The sequence below is a fragment of the Pseudopodoces humilis genome, chromosome 15 (assembly GCF_049639895.1).
Source record: "Pseudopodoces humilis isolate 2021_Gansu_Grassland_sample_001 chromosome 15, ASM4963989v1, whole genome shotgun sequence".
In the NCBI taxonomy this organism is placed as follows: Eukaryota; Metazoa; Chordata; class Aves; order Passeriformes; family Paridae; genus Pseudopodoces; species Pseudopodoces humilis.
This window is the reverse complement of record NC_142214.1, coordinates 8,158,491-8,178,948: the sequence shown is the minus strand read 5'-3', so window position 1 is coordinate 8,178,948 and position 20,458 is coordinate 8,158,491. Positions and strand designations below refer to the sequence as shown.

The 20,458-nt window shown below is 43.1% G+C and overlaps 1 protein-coding gene across 3 annotated transcripts in view; it reads right to left on the bottom strand.

Moving 5' to 3' along the window:
- The window catches only part of DOCK11 (dedicator of cytokinesis 11), an 81,329-nt gene that overhangs the window by 5,056 nt on the left and 55,815 nt on the right, over positions 1-20,458 (bottom strand). For all 3 annotated transcript variants that reach the window (XM_014255279.2, XM_005526193.3, XM_088062510.1), the window contains 14 exons: positions 20,286-20,401; positions 18,386-18,523; positions 13,792-13,974; positions 13,023-13,136; positions 11,132-11,347; positions 10,991-11,048; positions 9,204-9,310; positions 8,107-8,229; positions 7,138-7,251; positions 5,196-5,342; positions 4,124-4,334; positions 3,609-3,802; positions 3,047-3,147; positions 1,641-1,779 (listed from right to left, as the gene is read on the bottom strand). In XM_014255279.2, the coding sequence (XP_014110754.1) occupies positions 1,641-1,779; positions 3,047-3,147; positions 3,609-3,802; positions 4,124-4,334; positions 5,196-5,342; positions 7,138-7,251; positions 8,107-8,229; positions 9,204-9,310; positions 10,991-11,048; positions 11,132-11,347; positions 13,023-13,136; positions 13,792-13,974; positions 18,386-18,523; positions 20,286-20,401 (1,961 nt within the window). The remainder of the gene's footprint in view (positions 1-1,640; positions 1,780-3,046; positions 3,148-3,608; positions 3,803-4,123; positions 4,335-5,195; positions 5,343-7,137; positions 7,252-8,106; positions 8,230-9,203; positions 9,311-10,990; positions 11,049-11,131; positions 11,348-13,022; positions 13,137-13,791; positions 13,975-18,385; positions 18,524-20,285; positions 20,402-20,458) is intronic.

Here is a 20,458-nt window from a genome sequence, read left to right as displayed (position 1 = left end):
TATTAGGTCATTTGATGGCAATGCAAAGTTCAAGTCAGCTGTTGTACATAATGTTGTGCAACTATGAAGAACAGTGTTCATAAACATGGTGTTTTAAGCTGCCTTTTGAGTTATTACAAGAAGAAAGTGAAAAGTATATCCTTCCAAGGGAGCCCTTCACTTGGACATTTCAGTCTTATTTTGCCTGTTAAGCAAAGACAACACAGCCATGGATAAACCTCTTGAGGTAACAGGGTGTTTTAACAATGCTTCTTTGTTCTAAAATAATCTTAGCTATTGTACTTCGACAGTGCAGGACTGAGTGATTTGTTTTTGATTTGACTATTGCAAAATTCAAAAGCCACAGAAGTTCCAGCAGCTGCATGCAAATTAGATGTCTTGGTGCTGGCAAACAGAGGAAGCAGGTAGCAGTTCTTATGAACAACCCTCTCTGAGCAAAGTTCAGTAGTGGAGTATGCAGGTAGTGGCAGTGAAAAAACCAGTGTGGCAAATGTGCAAAATCAGTAGTTTCCACACTAAAAAAATGGTGGCCATGAGCAGAATAGAAGGGGAATCTAAAAAAAGCAACAGGAATGCAGCAGTCAGACAGATCCACCCTTACACTCCTACAACAAAATTCATCCCCATCGTGAGACTGTTTCCCTGAAATGATATTGTACTCTTCCATAACAAGACTCTGATTCCCATAAGGATTGTTTTATTGCAAATTAACCTTATTTACAAACAGCAGCCTAGTGCAGTTGTATTATTTTGCCACTTGCAGATTTTTCAATTGTAGTGTGAACAGCTACTCAATTGACCATGGAATTTGCCTATCCATTTTTAGTGAGTTAACATGTTGCATATTTAATTCATAGTCACACACAGACTCTGTATTGACTCCCTGGGAGATCCTGAAAGCATTCTTCTAAATTTCAAATTCTATGGACAGCAATGCAGTCTACTGTTGATTTTATATCCTTGATGCTATAAATCTACAAGCTTTCTTTTGTCATAATGAAGGCAAAATTAAAGAGTAGAGGAATGGAAATTACTTCAGAAAGCCAGTTCTCATCTAATTTCACTGCATAATACTAGATAGAAGTACAATTGCTCTTTCAATCTCTCACCTCTCTGGTGCTACTATTCAAATGTATTTTCCTAGAAAGATCCAAGAAAACATAATATAATAGGTCGGGTATATTAGCACGAATTTTAACAGTGCATATAAATGGCATGTTGGCATTAGGAAAAATTATAAGAAAGGCTATATAAGGAAAAATAACATATTAAAAAAAACCCCATAAGCTGTGTATAAATGAGGAAATGTAAATTCTGCCAAAGAACCTTGACCTGTGACCTCTTTATAATTTGCAGATATGATGCAGAATGTGGCATAGGATTCTGGTGACCGTGGCAGGCAGTGGTGTGTCACTGAAGCACCCTGCAGCACTCTGAATACCAACATCAGGCTGAGATTTTCAGTCAACAGAAAGCAGTTTTAGGAATCCACCAAATCTACTCCTTAATTTTCATGTTTGCTTACTCATCTGTTTAGCTACAGAACACGAGGAGTGATCACACTTTCAGTTCCCAGCCAGTTTTCAACTAAGTCAAGCACAGAGAGCCACATCCATGGGCTCCCACTGTGCAGTACGTGCCTGTTCATGGATGATGTCAGAAAGCTCTTTCACCATATCTTGAAAGTTTGATTTTAACCCCTCATGGTACTCCACTTGATCCTCCTTAATGAGACGCTCGTTGAGCTCCAGAGCAATTCCACAGGCTTGGATAAACTTCCTGGGGAGGAAAGGAATGAACTTGGGGCATTACAATAGTCCAGTCTTCTACCAAAGCAAGCAACTGAACAGACAGGCAAATCTCAGTATTTCCCACCCCCTTTTCTTCAGTGTTTGGGGCAAGACATATTCCAGGAGTATCCCTGGCACAGTGAATTGGGGAATGCAACACAGATACTGGGCTTTCTGCTGGAGCTCCTTTGGGCCTGGATCCTCAGTAGATGGGACAGCCAGTCCTGCAGGGCTGGCCAGAGCCGGGTGCATGTGACACAGCAGGGCAGTCAGAGGTCAGCCTCCTGGCAGCAGAGACACCCTCCAGAAGGAAATTCACACCATGGGGAGCTGTAATGCTCTTTCTGGGGTCTGTTATTCATTCCTTGCTTCATCTAACACACATATTTTCCTTTTTTATAAAGCTCAATAAATATAAATTCCCAACTGAAATGGAAATTGTGTTTGCACTGTAAGGCTGGAAAATAAAGCCATGCATGGCATGTTTTCAGGGACTGCTCCCTGATTGCCAGGTTACTTGATACACAGAAGGAGAACTGGATTGGCCCAAATGCTGGCTCTTCATACAACAATAATGGAGAAATGGGTGAAATGGGAATCACCAGCACAGAGTAAAAAATGCAGGAGCTGGTGGACAACTGGTTACATCTGGGAGGTCCAGAAAAGAGTGGGGCAAAGACTCATCATCCTAAAGTGAAACAAGAGTTGCCTAATTACATCTTGGGGGACACTTTCAAGTGGGAGGTAAAACTTACCCTAAGGGACAGAAAATGGAAAAACACTTGTGTAAGTCACACAGTTTTAAAAATTAGCAACAGAAACAAGAACAGTGTTCCTCCATAAAATGGGAAAGGATTTGCTTAAAATATTTCAAGTTCATCATTTGGTAGAAAAAAATCCCCTTGGAAAAATGGGCAAACAATGCACAATATCAAAGACCCCTGAACACAGGACCGTGTTTCAAGCCTTCAAACATACTTCATGTGATAATCTCAAATACCCACACAAACTGTTGAGCAAGTGTTCAAGCAAATCTCCCCATGGAGAGCACAGCCCTGGACCTGGGAATTCTTGGTATATGTAATTTCATTGGCTTTTTTCATATGTGTGAGCACCCACAACCCACAAGACTTAGATCTTTAGAAGATATATCTAAGTATCCAGCATCTGCTGAGTTTGGAGACAGACAAAATTATAAACAAAGCAGGTACCATCTTCCAGCCAGCTGCTAGTTTTTATTACATTAGAAATCCTACCTGAACATTTCTTTCAACTCATTCACCTTCTTAGCAGGATATTTGTTGGATTGGCTGTCACTTAGGAAAGCTCTGGCATAGGCCAAAGGACCAGCATTAACCTAGAATGAAAGAACTTTAAGAATTTATGCTAGAACTACTGCTGAGATTAAAAGAGATATCAAGTTTGTTTCCTCATACTTTTCCTCTAATTTCCATGTGGAAAAGCAGCACGGTCTGAGTCCTAAGTCACTTATCCAGCTTGAGAAGCCAGGCTAACAATAGCTTTTTGTGCCTGATTCTTACAGTCCAATCTTGAAGACTTAAGTATATTTCACAGTTACTTAAGGCTAATTAATGTGCCTTTACACTTGGACTTGTCACTGTAAACACCACTGGAGAAAATGTTTATTCCCACGAGCCAGCTGGTGGTGTAGCACTGAATGTGACAGGGAGACTGTGCTGGCTGCAGCCCTGGAGCCCGGGTAGTTAATGATTTCTGGGAAGTAAATGTGTTGTGACGCTGCTTCACCCTGAGCTATGTATGGAAATGCAATTCTGGACAGACATCAAACAGACTGACCTGCACAGAAACACAGCCCTGCAGTTTGAGCTGCAGCTGGATCATGTCAACGTCACCACCAGAGCTGCAGAGCTTCTGCAGCTCTGCTGTCTTGTCCTTTATTTCATCAGTAGCGACATCAATTGGTTTTAAATTAACCTGATGTTCATAATTGACTGGAATTCTCTTCTTAACATATGGAAAGGAGTTCAAAGCTAGCAGAAACAGCAAAAGAAATTTATAGATTGAAAAGTCATGCAACACATAGGAGTTCTCTTCATAGAACATACAAAAGCAGATCCTTGCCCTTGGGGATGTGAAATCCCAAACAAGGCCATAATTTATCAGCACTATTTTTTAATCTGTAAAAATGTGCACATAAAAACACAAAGTAAATTCCCCCTCCCAACCAGAATATTGTCTCACAATTCTGATTAAGCTGAGAGAATTTGTCACACTTCTGGAATATTTTCATGAGCTAGAATGGTCTCCTAATAGTTACTGATACTGTCTCATGCTCAGATATTTGTACTTACTAGTTAGAATGGTCCTTTTTTTACACTGTTCTTCCACACTGCCATGCTTTTTTCCAGATAAAGTGTAAGGAGTTTCAAACACAAATCTATTGATATTATGATTTCTTTCAAATTCAGTTTTTCTTTCTGACATTTCTTTGTCTTCAAAGTAGGGCTTCACGTAAGTCACTTGAATATGGGCATACTTGGGATCAAGGTCTTTAATGTTGACCTATGAAATAAGAGGGTTACTCACAGAAGGAGCAAAGGTCAGTAAGTTATAATTGGTTAATTTATTCACTGGGATGTGATTTAAACTAATTCCCTGCTGACCCGGCCGCACTGCATGAAGGCCAGTGACACGCCGAATTATCATTTTGCCCTCAGCTGGGATGTCTAGACAATCCACCAGCAGATAAGACAAGGAGGTGTGGCACAAGAAACACATCACCTGGTGCCAAACAAGCTGTTTCTGCTGTAGACATTCATGTCCCCTGATCCATCAATGCAGCACAGGCCTGAGCTACTCAGTCCTTCTAATATGACCACAAAGCTTCCAGACTGTGATCCAGTGCTCATACAGTGCTGGGCCAGGCAAACCTGCAGGCTTGCACTAAACCAGCTTTGGGATCACCAGCACTGTCTTTGGTAGCCTGGATAAATCCCACTGCAGCCTAAGGGTGTGCACAGCTCTTGCAGGGGGCAAAAATAAGTATTCCACATGATAAGAAAGGAGCTAAGGTTGCAAGGCCCAAAGAGGTTTTCTCTTAGACTTGTAGCACCAAAGCAACAAGAAGTAACTCTGCTTCCAGTTATCTGATACTCTGTGCTGGTTTCTAAGGCTTTCAACAAAGCTCAGCACGATGGGGATTGCAATTTCCCAGTCATAATTCACCCCTGGGAGCCACAGCAGCACCAGCACTTGTCAGGCTGTGCAACATATCCACACACAGGAGTACGAGGAGGCAACTGGATGCAAGGTGTTTGTAACAGAGGGTGGAGGACAGGGCTCATTGTTCCCCTCCCACTGGCAGAAGGAAGGGATGCTCTGTCATCCTCCTTCAGCTCCACAGAGCATGCAGTTTAACTCTACCTTATTAGAATCCTGGATAATCTTTACAGTGTCTGACCCAAATTTTTCTCCATAAAGTTTAAGAAGTCTGAAGGAGATCTCCGAGAGGCCTGTCAGTTTGGGTTCCTTATAGACATATTCCTTCCCATCTTCTTCCTCAAAGAACGTCTGGCATTAGCCACAAAAAAAAAAAAAAAAAAAAAGTAAAAAATTAAGCAGTGAGGAATAGCTGTATTTCTTCATTTGGAAAACTTTTATCTTAGATTTTTTGCTTTTAAAGCATCTTCCACTAACATTTTAAAAAGCCAAAAAGGTTTGGAAGGCTATGTCTCACAAAGTCTCACTGAACTTTGCCTGTTTGATAGGTTACTTTGAAAATGGTCCAAAAAAAAAATTCTTCAACCAACACAAACACAACACATCATTACTTCAGTATGACCAGTGAGAAATCTAGACTATGTGGTAGATGGTTTGACCTTTTGGAAGGTTGGAAAGAGACAAGCAGGAGAAAAAACCACAAAAAAAAGGTACAGAAAAGGAGTAGAACGATACATAAGTTGAGGAAGCCCTGACAGCAGAGCCACAGGAACAGTCTAAAATTAAGGAATTTGTGTAAGCTGCAAGAGACCTATAAACAATAAAAAAAGAAATGTGTTTCCTGTGCTTTAATTCCTCTTGTATTCAGGGAAGTGGGATTTGGTGCATTTACTGTAAGTGGAGATGAAAATGCATCAAAGGCTGTGCTTGCATCACCAGTCTTACACATAATGGAAACAGCATGGGAACTTCATGGTTTGGCAAGCTGTTCCAGTTAGAACTTGTGACACAGCGTTAAGCTATCTGTGTAGATGGAATATAAAGCCAGAAAAGCTTTCAAGTGCAAAACTGGATCAAGTACTGGTTGTCAGGATGCTACACAGCTTATTTTTAAGGGCTGATCCAGTTATTTCCAGCTTCTGGAAAACAAAGCTAGCAGTTGTTTCCTTTTATCTGTTGCTAACCTTATTTACTTTTTACATATCCAGAGTTACAGAGAAGATGAGAGTAAATATAAAATGCATGTTTGCCACAGCAAAAGTCACTACTCCGGTATGTTGTGACAGTGACATCCAGAGGGATAAACCCATGATGGTTTCAGGGGTATTCATCACCTCCTCTAAAAGAAGGAATAAAGAAAGGCAAGGCTAATATAATTCACATGGTGTTTTCTAAAGAGGGACCTTGCACCTCCCCCTTGGTTATGAGTCCAAAAGCAGAAGCAGGTTGTTCAGAGACAGAAAGGACATGAGGGTATCACACTTCATTAACTGCTTTGGTGAAGAAAAAAAAATAAAACCACAACTGCTTTAAGCTCAGAGACTTCACAAGATATGATAAGATCATGCCACTTCCTGGCACTTCTGAGCCCCAGGTCTTATCCAGTTTTCCAGCTACCTCAGCTAACAAAAGTACTATCTATCTCTACATGTGTGTACATGTTCTCTACAGAACCTGTCTCTACATGTGTGTGATCAACACTGATAGATATTTTGCCTCCAGCTTCTCTCATAACCTTTTACTCTGCTAATACCCAGAAGGGAGCAGCATTTTTCTGTAGAAAAAAATGTCTGTTACTACTACTGTTTATATACTATGGTTATAGTTATAAACTGTTACTAATTATTACTATACACACTAAACTGTGTCTGTGTAACCTACAATAACTATAATGACAAAAAAACCCTCAGTGTTTTCTGAACGCACTAAGCCATTTCCTAACTGCTGACTTGTTTTACGGAAAGCCTACCAGCAGAATCATAAACTTTATAATAAATCAAATTCTCCTGGAGATACAAACCCTCATCCCCAATGTGCAATTCCAAAACACTCACACAGACACACTGGTGGCTGCACCAGAGGAGCTTTTCTTTGGGGGCCAGGATGCCTGGTGAGGGGTAGCTGGCAAGCCAATGTGTATACTTACTTGTCCATAAAAGGCCACTCTAAAAAATGTTCCAAGAAGCCTCTTCCTTGTGTGCATTACTTCCAATATCTTAGCATATGCTCCATGGAGTGTTCTGTACAGCTGGGTGAGTTTCTGGAAGTCAGATTTTTACATTATGATGAAAGCAGGATTTTCCAAGCAGGATATGCTAGCTAACACCAGAAGCTACTGAGATACCTGAACACAATCCTCTGGGGAACTGAAACCTTAATTTCGAAAGAGGTTGAACTCATGCAGTCTTGTTTGAAAAACCTGGTTTTAAGTACATGCTTAGTATCAGGTCTGCAGGGTGCCACAGACTGCAGTAACACCACTGCCCCTGGAGAGAAGGCTGCCTCAGCACGTCTCTTGGCTGAGCCTTCACACACAGAACAGCTGGCAATATTTTACCCAGGAAGTTGTTTTTTTTATTAAAAACAGGTTTACAATGAGAAAGTAGATTGAGGTAAGGCTTCCCCCCCCCAGCTCCAGCTGTATGGCTGGATGTTCTGTCATGGCAGAGGGAGAGAAAGACGACCAGGATTCAGCTGAAGCACAGGTCACAGCACGTGGTGGGAAGGAGAAAGGCTGGGAACAGCTTTCTTCCTTTCCACTTGCCACTGAATTACCCACAGATCTAGTCCTTTCTTTGAATTGTTCTCATTCTGTGTTTTAAAAACCTCAGGTCTCAGAAAGAATCCATGATGAGCATACGGAATGACAACAGTTTTATTTTACAGGAAGGAAGACGGTAATGGTAACATGAGTAATTCATGTCATTAGCTTTGATAACTACCTTTCAGTTAGTTTTCACTAATTTCTTTAATGACCAACAATGAAATACAGTGTGTGCTTTACTGACACCAATTCAGTAATTCATAACTTCAAAAATAAAAAAATCCCCTGGGTTTTTTTTCTTAGCTGTCTAGAAAATTCCCTGCTCTATGAAAACTAGTTCAAAATACCCACCTCAAATTCACGCCGCTTTTCATAAATAGGAATGATCAGTTTGGAAACTTCAGAAATTATTTCATAACGCTCTGCTTTCCACAAGCCATCTATACACTGCTCCAGCAGCTCCACCAGGACCTCCTGTGACAGCAACCAAATGGGTGGTGTTACTAACACTCCAAATTACAAGATAAAACCATTTTAACTTCAGATACTCTTATCAGATCCCAGAATAAGTAATTGCAGTTACATAAGTTTAAACCCTGTGTATTCCTGGCCTTTCTAAAGGCATTCTAAACTTTGGTGAGGGGGAAGGGGAAGAAGAAGAAAAAGGAAAGCCATTTTTAAAAAATTCATTAATTCTTCATAAATCATTAGTATAATAGCCAGCACATATGTCCTGGTTATTTAGTTACTTTCCCAGGAAAATGCAAAAGCTCTGGAATAGCATGGACATGACAGCACTGGAGATCAGAGGTGTATGACTATGAAACATGTCCAAGAAACAAGCAGTGGGCTGTGATGCCAAGGATCCTCAAGCCCTGATGAAAGAGCAGCTGGGCTGCAGGGCCACCTCACTGAGCTGCACGGCCGAACCAGGGCAGCTGCACAGGGATGGTGCAGAAGTACTTGTGAGACTTTATGTCTCATGGGTGGGTCTACCCACTTCCCCAATGCCTTGCTATGGTTTCTGGATTGTTCTGCTGCCACAGTGTCCTGCAAACAGATCTAACTCCAGGGGGACCCTAAGATGACCTCTCCCTTGCAGGGCTTGACTTAGTTCTGTCCCTCCTTGGAAATACCACACCCGGTGCTGCTTGCGCTGGCAACATCAGCGTTTGCATAACACAGCAGGCAAAGCTTGTGGTGCAGCTTTTCAGCCTCAGTGCTAGAAAAGACTTTTTATAGGAACCAAGACCTTATATCAGTTTTATCTGTCTCAATCGTACACAGAAAATTCTTCAGAGCAGATTTCTCTTGGGAAATTGGAGTGGAATGGTCTTGTTTACAGATACCAGTGCACAACTGCAATTTGTTAGAGCTCACATGAACGAAGTCTAAACTAAATCCTAATCAGATATCAAATATCCTGTATCTACAATACAGGACCTCACCTCACTGTAATGTACATCCATCATCCCACCATCTTCTTTCATTGCACCCTCTTCATCAATGTTAGGAGTGATTTTCCTGAAGGCAGTGCATCCACTGGGAAACAGTTCTGCCGCAGACAAAAGCAAATGGATTAGTGGAATGGTCTCAAATGTGTCATGCTGCTGAACTTTAACCTGATCTGGTAAATCAGTACCACTCAACAACTCTCTCACTGTCCCACTCCACCCTGGTGGGATGGGGAGGAGAACGAGGGAAAAGAAATAAAACTCATGGGTTAAGATAAGAACAGTTTAATAATTGAAACAAAGTAAACTAAGGTAATAATAATATTAATAACAGAGAGCTATAAATCTCAAGAAAATCAAGTGATGCACAACACAGTTGCTCATCATCTACTGACCACTGCCAAAATCATTCCCAGACCAACCCCCTTTCCAGTTAATTCATTGGGAATGACATTCTGAAATGTAAAATATCCCTTTGGCCAGTTCAGGTCAGCTGTCCCAGCTATTCTCCTTCCCAGGTTTTTGTGCAGCTCATCACTGGCACAGCATGAGACACTGAATAAGTCCTTGACTTAGAGTAAACACTACTGAGAAACAACCAAACCAGCCATGTGTTGTAAACATTACTCTCACTCTGAATCCATAACACAGCACCAGTTACCAAGGAAGAAGAGTAACTCTATCCCTATCCAGCTATTGCTGGAGAGCTGGGTGGTAAGCAGACAGCACTCAATACTCCTAGCAAGGAAGCACAGTTAGGTACCCCAAAACTTTAGGTAGTTCAGCCTTTACTGAACCATTCCAGCCTGTGTATATGCAAAGAGTGCCAGTGACAGAAATAACTCAATGTTCAAACTTCATTTAATATTCCTTTGGACTTGTTCCTCTTCCCTTTTAGGAGTTCTCCTTTGCCACTGCTTGTGGTAAACAGTCTTTGTGTACAAATTAAACATTGAGGACTTTCAATACCCCCCTCTCTGCAGCCATGTGAAATGTGCATATATATCACAAGAACAAGTCCTGATTTTTCCCACTTTGCCAAGACAAAGTAAAGAATTTGGAGGGACTCCAAGTCTCCTGAACAGGGCACTGAAGAACTTTCCAACCAAGGCAGTGCACGGAATCAGCTTTTATGCAGCCTTAACTTTCTGAAATGTTAAGGGTACACTTCAAGAATTACTCCCTTAGACAGAAATGCGAAAAGGAGTCAATATATCAACTGTGGAACAGGTATTTAAAAGAAAACCTGCAATGTGGTGGAACTTGAGAACACACAGCTCTATCCCTCCTTCCTGTTTTGCACTAAGCCACAAAACTCTCCTTTTTTCTGATGATTCTTTACATATGTGCATAGTTAGGCTACAGTCTCATTTCTTGACTGAATTTTCACTGCTTTATTCTGCAGTTCTCTCTACTGCCTATAGTAATAATTCTGATGATCACATTGAGTCAGTTTTTAACATGGCCTTCCCCTGTGAGCACATTTCCTAATGTAAAATACAAGTGAACATTTTAAGCAAGGCAAGATGTGTCAGTTTTATTTCCCTCAGCATCATGCTAAGTATGGTGCATGGCTAAGTAAGTAGGTATGAACAACAGTCATTTCTTAAAAACTACTCATCATCTTCTAACTTGATACATTGCAATAATTTATTTTCCTTTTTAGTTTATTTTTTAAATAACAATTTACCAAATTGTGAAAGCCTTGTCTTTAAAAAGATTCTGACACCCCCAAATCCCACCATCATCTTCCTTGTGTGTCCCAAACAGCAGACACTTACTCTTCCTGTGCAGGAACTCTGCAACGAGGGCTGCTACGTGAACATAACACATGGCTGCCTGCAAGGCAGAAAGGAAAATTAACAAAATGTCATCTGTAGATCTGTCCTGTTGTTCACCACGTTTTCCATTGCACAAATTACCTCTGAGAAGTCTCCGTTCTTCACGTGTATCTTGGCCATGCTGTCCAGCCACGTTTTCCGGAGCTCTGGGGTACTTGCGTAAGACTTGGCCAAACTGTACTGGAGATCTACCAACATTTCTGGGTCCTTTTCATGTTCTTTCATTTGAGCAGTAGCCATGAGCACTGTGCGGATTCTCTTTGTCAAATCTTTGACTTCGGAAGGAAAAGCTGTTGCCTGACACAAAAAAAAATTGAATTGGAAGCTAATACAGAAAATACAGGCTTTGCCAAGGAATGACCCTTTCAGCCAACACTTCACTTATCTGAAAACACCGAGAACACGGTAGATAAGGCTAATTAATTCTTCCTTACTGAACTCACACTGCACACAGTGTACAGTGTTTCATCTATGTTCAGAGGCATTTCAGTCATGACATGCACAGGGCCAACCTCTCCAGGTTTCCCCAGGATGCCAGGCTGGCTGTTCCTGTGCTACAACGAGGCTGCCACTTTGGCATCCTGAGGAGCTGGTGTGAAAGCAACACAGAAGTGCTCCATGAATGCAAATATCTCTGGATGAGACTACAAACCACAGCTGCAATATTTTTTCATGTCATTCAGCATCTGGCTTGTTAGGCTCTGATGTGTTCTCTCTTCAGTTCCTAAAGCCCTGAAGGTATTTGTAGAGCTTCCCACCACATTCCCACCAGGAATGTAGTAGAGAAGCACGTGCTCTGATCTGATCCCCTGCTCAGAACAAGGCCAACACCAGGTTAGAGCAAGGCTTATACAGCCAAATTTTTAATCTCCTAAAACAGAATATCCACCTCCTTTTGAGGCCCCAGGGCTGCACAGTGTTTTTGGGAAATTTTTTCTTAAGCAAAATTGGAATTGCCCTTGCTGTAACTTGCATACACTGCCTCTTGTCCTCCACTCCACACCTCTGAAAAGAGTCTAACCATGTCTCTATAAACTGCCTGCTGTGGAAAGCAGCAGGTAGGCTCCCACTCAGCTCTCTCCCCTCCATGATGAGCCTGGTTAATGTTGCCTCTTTGCAGATTCCTGTTCCCCATCTGCTGCTGTGACTGTGCATGGCATTCTCTCCAGTGTGCTGAAATCTTTCTTGTACTCTTGCACTTACACAAATACATAAACTTGATATACTGATCATCTCGTGAGGTAAATTACAAGTATAGCTCAGTGAAACCCTTACCAACATCTGTATGCAGAAAAGAACTGAGGTTTTTGCCAGGTATATCCTACATATAAATTTGTTGTATCACAATTAAACACCTAATGGAAGTCCCCATTAAGCCTTTAGGTCACAGGATAACTGTGGAACTGTAAAAATACCTCCCATTTCCCCTATTCTTGGCAGCTACTCTGTGTGGAATAGAGCATGCTGCAATTGCTCAGTGGGTTGGGTGCAAACCACTAATTCTAGCACAAAGACAGGCAATTATTTTCCAAAGAAATACAACCATTAATCTCCACATAACAGCTTTTTCTTAACATTACTGTCACTCAGTTGAATAAAACTAAATCCTGCTAATTATTACCTTCAGGCAACAGAAATACCAGACCCTCCCTTATAACTTCTCTTAAAGCTGGGAGTTCCTGGAAAGCTCTTTGGACAACCTTGCAAGCAGAACACTGCAAAGCACAACCTGAGCTGCTGGGCTCGCTCCCCTCATCATGAGACCTGATGTTTGGAGCATGAACTGCCTGAGCAGCTGGTCCTATTGCTGCTGGCATGACACTTGTTTACTGAGCAAGTGCCGCCCACTACGAGCCTATAAATCACAGTTCCAGTCATTAGCCCAACCCTTAAACACAGTTTCCCAGAGTATGTCCTCAGCCTTGCATAAATGGCTGATGTCACAGGCTGGGATGTGATGTCTCCAACTCACCTTCATTGGCCTGTCGCTGTTTGCAAAGTTGTTAATGATGAGCAAGGAGTCCTGAAATCTGGTCCCGCCACTGAGGGCCACATCTGCAATTAACTGGCTCACTGCAATTATTATCTGTGGGACAAAGTAGAGGCTTCATTTAAATGAGCTTAAAGAAAAGGGTTTTATTAAGGTCACACTTACTAAAATGCTCACAGGAAAACATCTCCAGCATCTTTTCCACCATGTAAGCAGCTGCTGGCGTTGTGGCTCAGCTCTCACATCTTCCAAGGACAGACAGTCCCCAGAGGACCAAACTGCTTTGCAGAACTAACAATCCAACTATTATAATACAAATCCCTGTTTGGACATTAGCTACCTTCTTCTGTGATTCTTCACAACCCAGAGGTACTCATCTGTCCCCCTAGGTATCTACATTTGCTTTGATAACTACCAATGCCAAAAAAGCAGCTCCAAGGAAAACCCTTCTCCTGCCTCAAGGGCAGCTGTCCTTTCCACCCCATCCCAGCCAGCCTCTGTCAGAGACATGTCTGCTGTCTGATAGTCTAAAACTGAACAGCCTGGAGTACTTGATGACAATTATGTTACCTGAAAATGCCTAGACCAGTCACTGGGAATAGGAATTAGGCAAAGCCTGGAAAGCAGGAGGATTTTTGTCCATATGGCAATAGCAGGATCCTCTGCAGGTATGAGGTCACAGAGCTCTATTGCTCTATCTGTTTGTTAAATCTGAGATGTCCTGCTCTGTAGCTTTTCTCCAGCCACTGACCTGAAGATGTGTTCTCAGAAATGTTTTCCTTTTGGTGAACTCAAAATTATTTCTCATCAGGAGGTACAGAAGAGCAGAGGCTTCGTTCCTTGTGGAGGACACCTTGGAAGTGCAGCACTTTAGGATCTCATAGCAGAGGGCAGCACACATGTTCACCCTTCCCTTGAAAAATGCTGAAGGAAACTTCACAAGAGACATGCAAATATTAAAAACCACACCACTAAAGGGCATAGGGTTCAGATGGGCAGGGGCATAGGGCAACAAACTAAGCTCCAGCCTGGACAGCCTCAGCAAAACTTCTACCAGAACTCTGAGCCTTAAAGTATTTGTGGGAATGAATTTGGAGCCTATTTTTAACCACATTTCCTAGAGCAATGTGAACTTTGCTGTCACGCTTCTTGGGGATGTGATTGCTTACGTCCATCCAACCCATTCCCTGACAACTTCTGGGTTTATTGGCAAATTCTCACCAAATTGGTCTGGCAGAATTATGTTCTTACAAAAGCCATAATCATAAGCAGTGGGGAAGAGAGGAGAGGACCCACCAGAAGCTGCTATCTGGAACATCAGAAAATCCATTGGAACCCAAGCAGGAATCCAGCCTCACTGGGAAATGTGATCTGCAATGCTCACACATCTACATGATCTCCCAAAAACATCTAAGATCATGCCTGCATGCCCTCAGGAATGCAAACAAGAGACTGGCTTGTCCCTCAGAACCTAAAATTCAGTGACCTGTCCTGCCTCCCCAGACAGGGCCACCCAGGCCAGGCAGGACCCAGCCAAGCCACAGTGCAAGGTCCCTCAGTCACAGCAGGGCTCAGGGACCTGCAGCAGGGAGAAGGGGAGCACCAGCACCCTGGTGGCCTGGTCTGTCCCCTCGCCACAGCCTGAGCACAGCTGTCAGGGCAAGCTCAGCCCTGCCTGGAGAGGGACACCTGCAGCAGAGCCCTGCCCCAGCTAGCAGCAGCCTCCTGGGGATGCCAGGATGTGTCCATCTGGCTGTGGTCACAAGAGGTGGCTGGAGGGGAGGTGGCACCACACTTGGCTTCCTTCCAGCCCGGCCACAGCAGGCTGAGCACAGGGAAGCAGAACAAGGAAGGGCCTTGTGCTGGCACGGAGCCGCTTCCGCAGGCACCGCAGGGACCTGCTGGGGAGGGGAGATGCCAGCACCTCCCGACGGGGTGGAGGCTGTTTGGGCACTGCACAGCAGCACTCTGCTCCTTCTGCTGCAGCTGGCACCAGGCCCAAAGAATTTCCTGGCACAAAGAGGCAACACAGACAACCACAGCTTTACCTACTCAGAGAAAAGATGTGCTCAGTTTGTTCAAGACCCCATGGTCCTCATGGCATGGTCCATTAGCCACTTTTATCTGCCCCAATACCTTCTGTCCATGGGAGGTGACAGTGAATAATGTCAGCCAGAGGCTGAAGCTGTTATTCTGGCCCTCTACTCCTTACATTAAGTATATATGTTCCAGGAAATCTTGTAGATACTGCCATGGCTACCACTGTGGTGTGCTGGTGACAGGGTCTTAAAACAGGGATCTGTGGCTAGCAAGATACTGGGATTGCACCAAGAAACCAGAATTAGGACACAAAATACTTTTTGTTCACTGCTTTGGCCAAAAATAATCTTCAAAAAACAAAATGGGAGAAAGAAAGAAAGACGCAAACAAACATCATAATAACACAGGGCACAAAATCGTGTGTGCCCTTGGGAAAAGTGCTCCCAAGGATCAGCTGTCCTTCCCCCAGATCCCACTGGGTGATGGTCAGCACTGGCTTAGCCCAAGCTGGCCCAGCTGTGTGATGGGGCATGCACAGACAGCACAGCTGTGGCTGGCACCTGCTCTCAGAGGGACACTGCCTGCCTGCAGAGGCTTCCCAGACATTTCCAAACCACTGATAGGATTCCCTTACCAGGGAATCTGCTGCAGGAGGAGCCCAGTGCACTCCACACCACACCAGCTCTAGAGGAAAACCTGTGCCCTTTTCACAGGGAACCCATGTCCCTTTCTGGAGCCCAAGCAGAGGCAATGGCTCCTGGTGCCAGGCTCAGGGAAGCAGATCCATGGGTGTATGGCTGCTGGAGATCTGGGCAGGCGCTGCCTGTGGCTCCCCAGCTGGCCCAGAACACACTGGGGAGAGCATAAAACAGCCCCTCTGGGGATGACAGTGTACTGCATTCCTGATCCAGCCCAAACTAAATGGACCAGAGCAGGGCTCAACCCAGCAGCCAGCTCCCAGAGAGGCCTCAAAGGGATGTGAGGGCAGGACAGCCATGGGGACAGGCAGGACACATGTCTGAGCTGGTCTTTAACGCACACCCCTCCTCTATGCATGCTTTCCTTTATAACTTTTAATTAAAAACCATTCCTAAGCACGCATATAGGTATTTATATATGTATTTATCTGTAAATAATGCTCTGAAAAGACAGATTCAATTGTTAAGAAAACCTAGAGTGTGGAACGAACAAGAACAATTTAGTTTTTGTTGGCTCTTACCACCTAGTACAACAGAGGCAGCTTTCTTGCCAAATTCCCAGAACACACGTGTGTAACCAAAACCAAAGATGCAAACAATTACAGAAGATTTTTGTTCTTTGCTCTCTTGCAACATTTTTTTAAAGTCTTTTGCTATCGAAGAACTGGATTTAATGCAGAAGACAAATTTTATGATGCAGAATACATCTCAGGAGATTTTTCCCTCCAACAATCATTTGCTGTGACCACAAATAAGAGGGGGATTCTTTTCATTGTAATTGTAGCTACATAAGGCCATAAAAATGAGAAATTTTCCATTCTAGCTGTGACAAAGGTATAACTCTCTTTAGCTTTACTTGAAGTTACAAAGTAGAGCAGAGCCAGCATTTGAAAACAAACTTGCAGGACAACATTTCACCCCTGACTTGTCATGAAATGCAGTGAACCACCTGCCTTGGCCACCAAAGCCACTTTAGGCCTTAGAGGAACCCTTGAGAGGACTTAAAAGGAAGTTTGGGACTTGTGTGGTTATGGAGTTGGCAAAGAAAACACTTCCTCCTTATAGATACCATCTGCTGGGCTCATATCTTGCTTTTACAGAAGCCACATGTGTCCTGTCATAGGGGAAACGTGAGAAAGCTGAAATCAGTAATTTGTATCTTTGCAGACCCATGTGAAATTCAGTGTGGATTTAGTCTGGCATAAATCCAAGCAAGCAATCCCCCTGCCCCCCTCCTTGCAGCAGCCAAGCATGCAGCCTCCTTGCTGTCATTGCTGTTTTGGAAAGCAAGTGTAGAAGCCCTGAAGGGCTCCAGGCTTTGAAAGCAGAGTGAGATCAAACTGAGCAGGTGTGCAGGTTTGGCTTCACATTTGAAAAAAAAAACACAGGAAGTCAAGGAACGCCTGTTATTTGCTATAGGCACAAACCAAATATTCTGGCTAAACAAACTTTTGGCTAGCAAGGGGGAGAGTGGGGTGCGTGCAGATCTGCAGCAGGATGATCTCAAGGCTAAGCAGATCACAGGTGAGCAGAAAACTCGAAAGCAGAGCAATAAACATGCACTGAACCCTGCAGAAAAACAGTGATTCCTGCCCCTGCCAGTTGCCAATCTAGCAGGCTTTAAGGAGCCCCATGGAAAAACACCTTGTAGGAGACCACACTACCTGGAGCAGACAGGGAGCCAGCAAGACCTCTGCATTCTGTGTTTGCTTAGCACAAGCCAAAATCCAGCCCTAGACTTAAACTAACTCTTAGCTTTGCTGTGGGGTTACAGCAAAATGAACAAAGCGCAGACTTTTTCCACCTCTGAAAAACAGTTTAGGAGTCCCTTCTCTTAATCAGACTTTGCTCAGCAGCTAGTGTAAAATCTCCTTTGGAAGTCACTCTGCTGCTTACCACTCAGATATCGTGTCCTGCCTGGCTGCAATCTCCCACATGGGCTTTCCTTGTTAATGAAGTGTTGTGCTGAAGGGATTTGAGAGGTTTTAATTAATTTTCTATTTATGATAACTGTGCAGCTTGGGAGGAACAGTGTTTCCATGTACATGAGATCTTCAAAATGTCCTTATGAGCAGTGGCAGGTTTTGACAAGCACAAAGGGCAAGGTGAGGCAATAGCACCAGTCACTGCTCTTTTGTGGTCAGCTGTGGCTCTGCCACTTCTTGAGCTCGGGGCATTAAACAGCCTCACTACCTGCCAGGGCTCAGAGAGCTCAGAGAACAAAGTTAGCAAAAACTATAATCTGTCCCAGGCAGAGGGTGAGGAGCTGCTTGCCAGTGCATGCACTATTCAAGCAATAGCAATGTGGGCAGTATTGGCACTTTAGGGCAAAGATTCAAGCACCAGCTGTTTGTTGAACAGACACTAATCTTTGTGACCAAGGCAAGTGAGGGAATTCCTCAGGATTTCTCCTTTTGCTTCCTGATACCAAACAAATAATAAATAACTAGAGAACTTAACCTGGGCCATTTTTTAATATAGTGAAGCTGTTTTCTAAAACACTTCTCCAGAATATCAGTTTAACAGGAGTTTAACCATACTGGCCTCTCTTACAAATACTTAACTATACTTACAAATTCTCCCACATCCTTGTGATGTATTACCTACCTTGCTAATGAAAGCTCTCAGAGAGGCAAACACGTGCTTAAGGGCTGCTTCTGACTGCCCATTTTTGAGAAAAGCCAGATGAATATCAAAAACCTTCTTCATAAGTGGATTGTGGCCATCGTTGCTTAAAAGCTGGGTCTGGAAAGCAACAGAGAATTTACTTTGCAGAGATGTTGTGCCTGAAGCTGGAAATGACAGAGATAATTTTGCATTAATCACATTAATTCTTAAGCCAGATCAGCCACAGGGCCTTCAGTAAAAATACAACCAATAAAATGTGACAATCACTAAAAACTTACAGTAGTTAGCAGAGGCTATTTTGTAACAGAGAAAAAACGAAAATATTTTATCGCTTTTGCATCACTAATTCCAAAAACCTAAGTCAATATTCTGTACAACTTTCACTGCTTGCCAAGTTATTTTAAATAAAACATGTGGTTAACAATGTACGTTTTTTCCACTTCTTTTTATTTGTCCTGAAAATTGTTTTGTTTGCAGCCCAAAAGAGAGAGAGGGAAGAAAAAAAAAAAAAGACCCATTATTTCACTGGATAGATTGACAGCTGTAGTTAGTCATTTCATTTTCCTTGTTTCCTGCAGAGTTTTGCCAGTTTGCACCTTGTAGAGACACAGTAAAATGGAATTACTTGGAGGTTACTGATACAGCTTGGTGTCAGACCAGGTGGGCTGTGCCCGCTGCCATCCCCACAGGGCTGTGCAGGAAGTTTGTGCATGACACAAGGATGTGGATATCCTATACTGATAGGAAATCAACAGCCCCCATCTCACTGCCAAGCTGGCTCAGATTTTAACACCTTGGTCTGGCTCAGATTTTGACACCTTGCACAGACCTTGTGGTAAGTTCAAGATCCAGACTTTTACACTGAGCTCATTTCCTGTGGCAGTGGAATCAGCCCAGCTGCTGCAGCACAGGACCCACTCGTGTGTGCTGTGACCATAAAAGCAAAACCAAAGCCCACTAAAGGGGAAGGGAATCCAGCCTATGCTGTGGTTTGAAAATCACATTGTTCTGTGGTCCAGTGATATTCCAAAAGAGGCAGCTGAGAAAGTCAAGCAAGTTTTAAGTGTTGCATTGAAGTGCTTTTGCTGTTACCAAAGTTCTAAGGAGCAATTTAACATCTGCACCAGGATGGCTTTTTGGCTCTGCAGCAGAAGCAGAGGCTATGAACACCTTTCTCTTCATCTCCACCTAAAAAGGAAATCTCCATCATGCTTGCTCTGAAATCCAGAGCTGTTTTTGTGACACTATGCCAGACACGTTGCTACTTGCAGGACTCCTCTGACTAAGCTTCAGGAAGAGCATTTCTGGAACAGTGCTCTGCCCCCATCCTAGGGCTCTCTTTACCACAGAGGCCTTGGTTTTTGTAGATGCAATGACTGCCAAAAGAATGAATCCCAACATGGGAGAAGACTTTCACCCACGGTTCTGGTCCTGTCTGCAACCACAGCTGGAGTGCCTCAGCCCCAGAGATATTCATGTACAGTGCTTCAAAGAAATTTGGGCCTTGCTTCTAGGTAATTTAGGGTACAAAAGAGTGACTGTTCTAAAAATGCTGGACATTCATTTCCCTTTCCTCAAGTCCCTCCTTTCTACACAATATCCATTTCCTCTTATTCTATTTTTGTAATGCCTACAGTCATGGTATAACATCCATATGATTTTCTCTGGCCTTGCAGTTTTGAAGAAATGGCAAGACTGTGTAAGGTATAATTACTCTGAGACCCCGCAAAACACTCCATGGAAAATAAACAAGCTGCAAATTATTTGCTTTTGTAAAGCCTTCCAAATTCTTTCACTGTAGGAGAACAGATCACAAAAATCCACACACATATGAAAACACAGCACCCTTTTCTACAACATTTTTGATTTCAGTGCTGACCTTGAAACTCTGAGTGAAAAAAGAGATGGTGTCCAGGACTGTCAGGCACACTTCGGTGGCAATATTGCCCTCCAGTAATGCCTGGTGCACAATATCTGCTTCTGAGGTGCCTGCATCTGTGGACAGAGAGAAAATCAGGAGGAAACTGTTCAACACTCCAGCTCCCAAAAAAT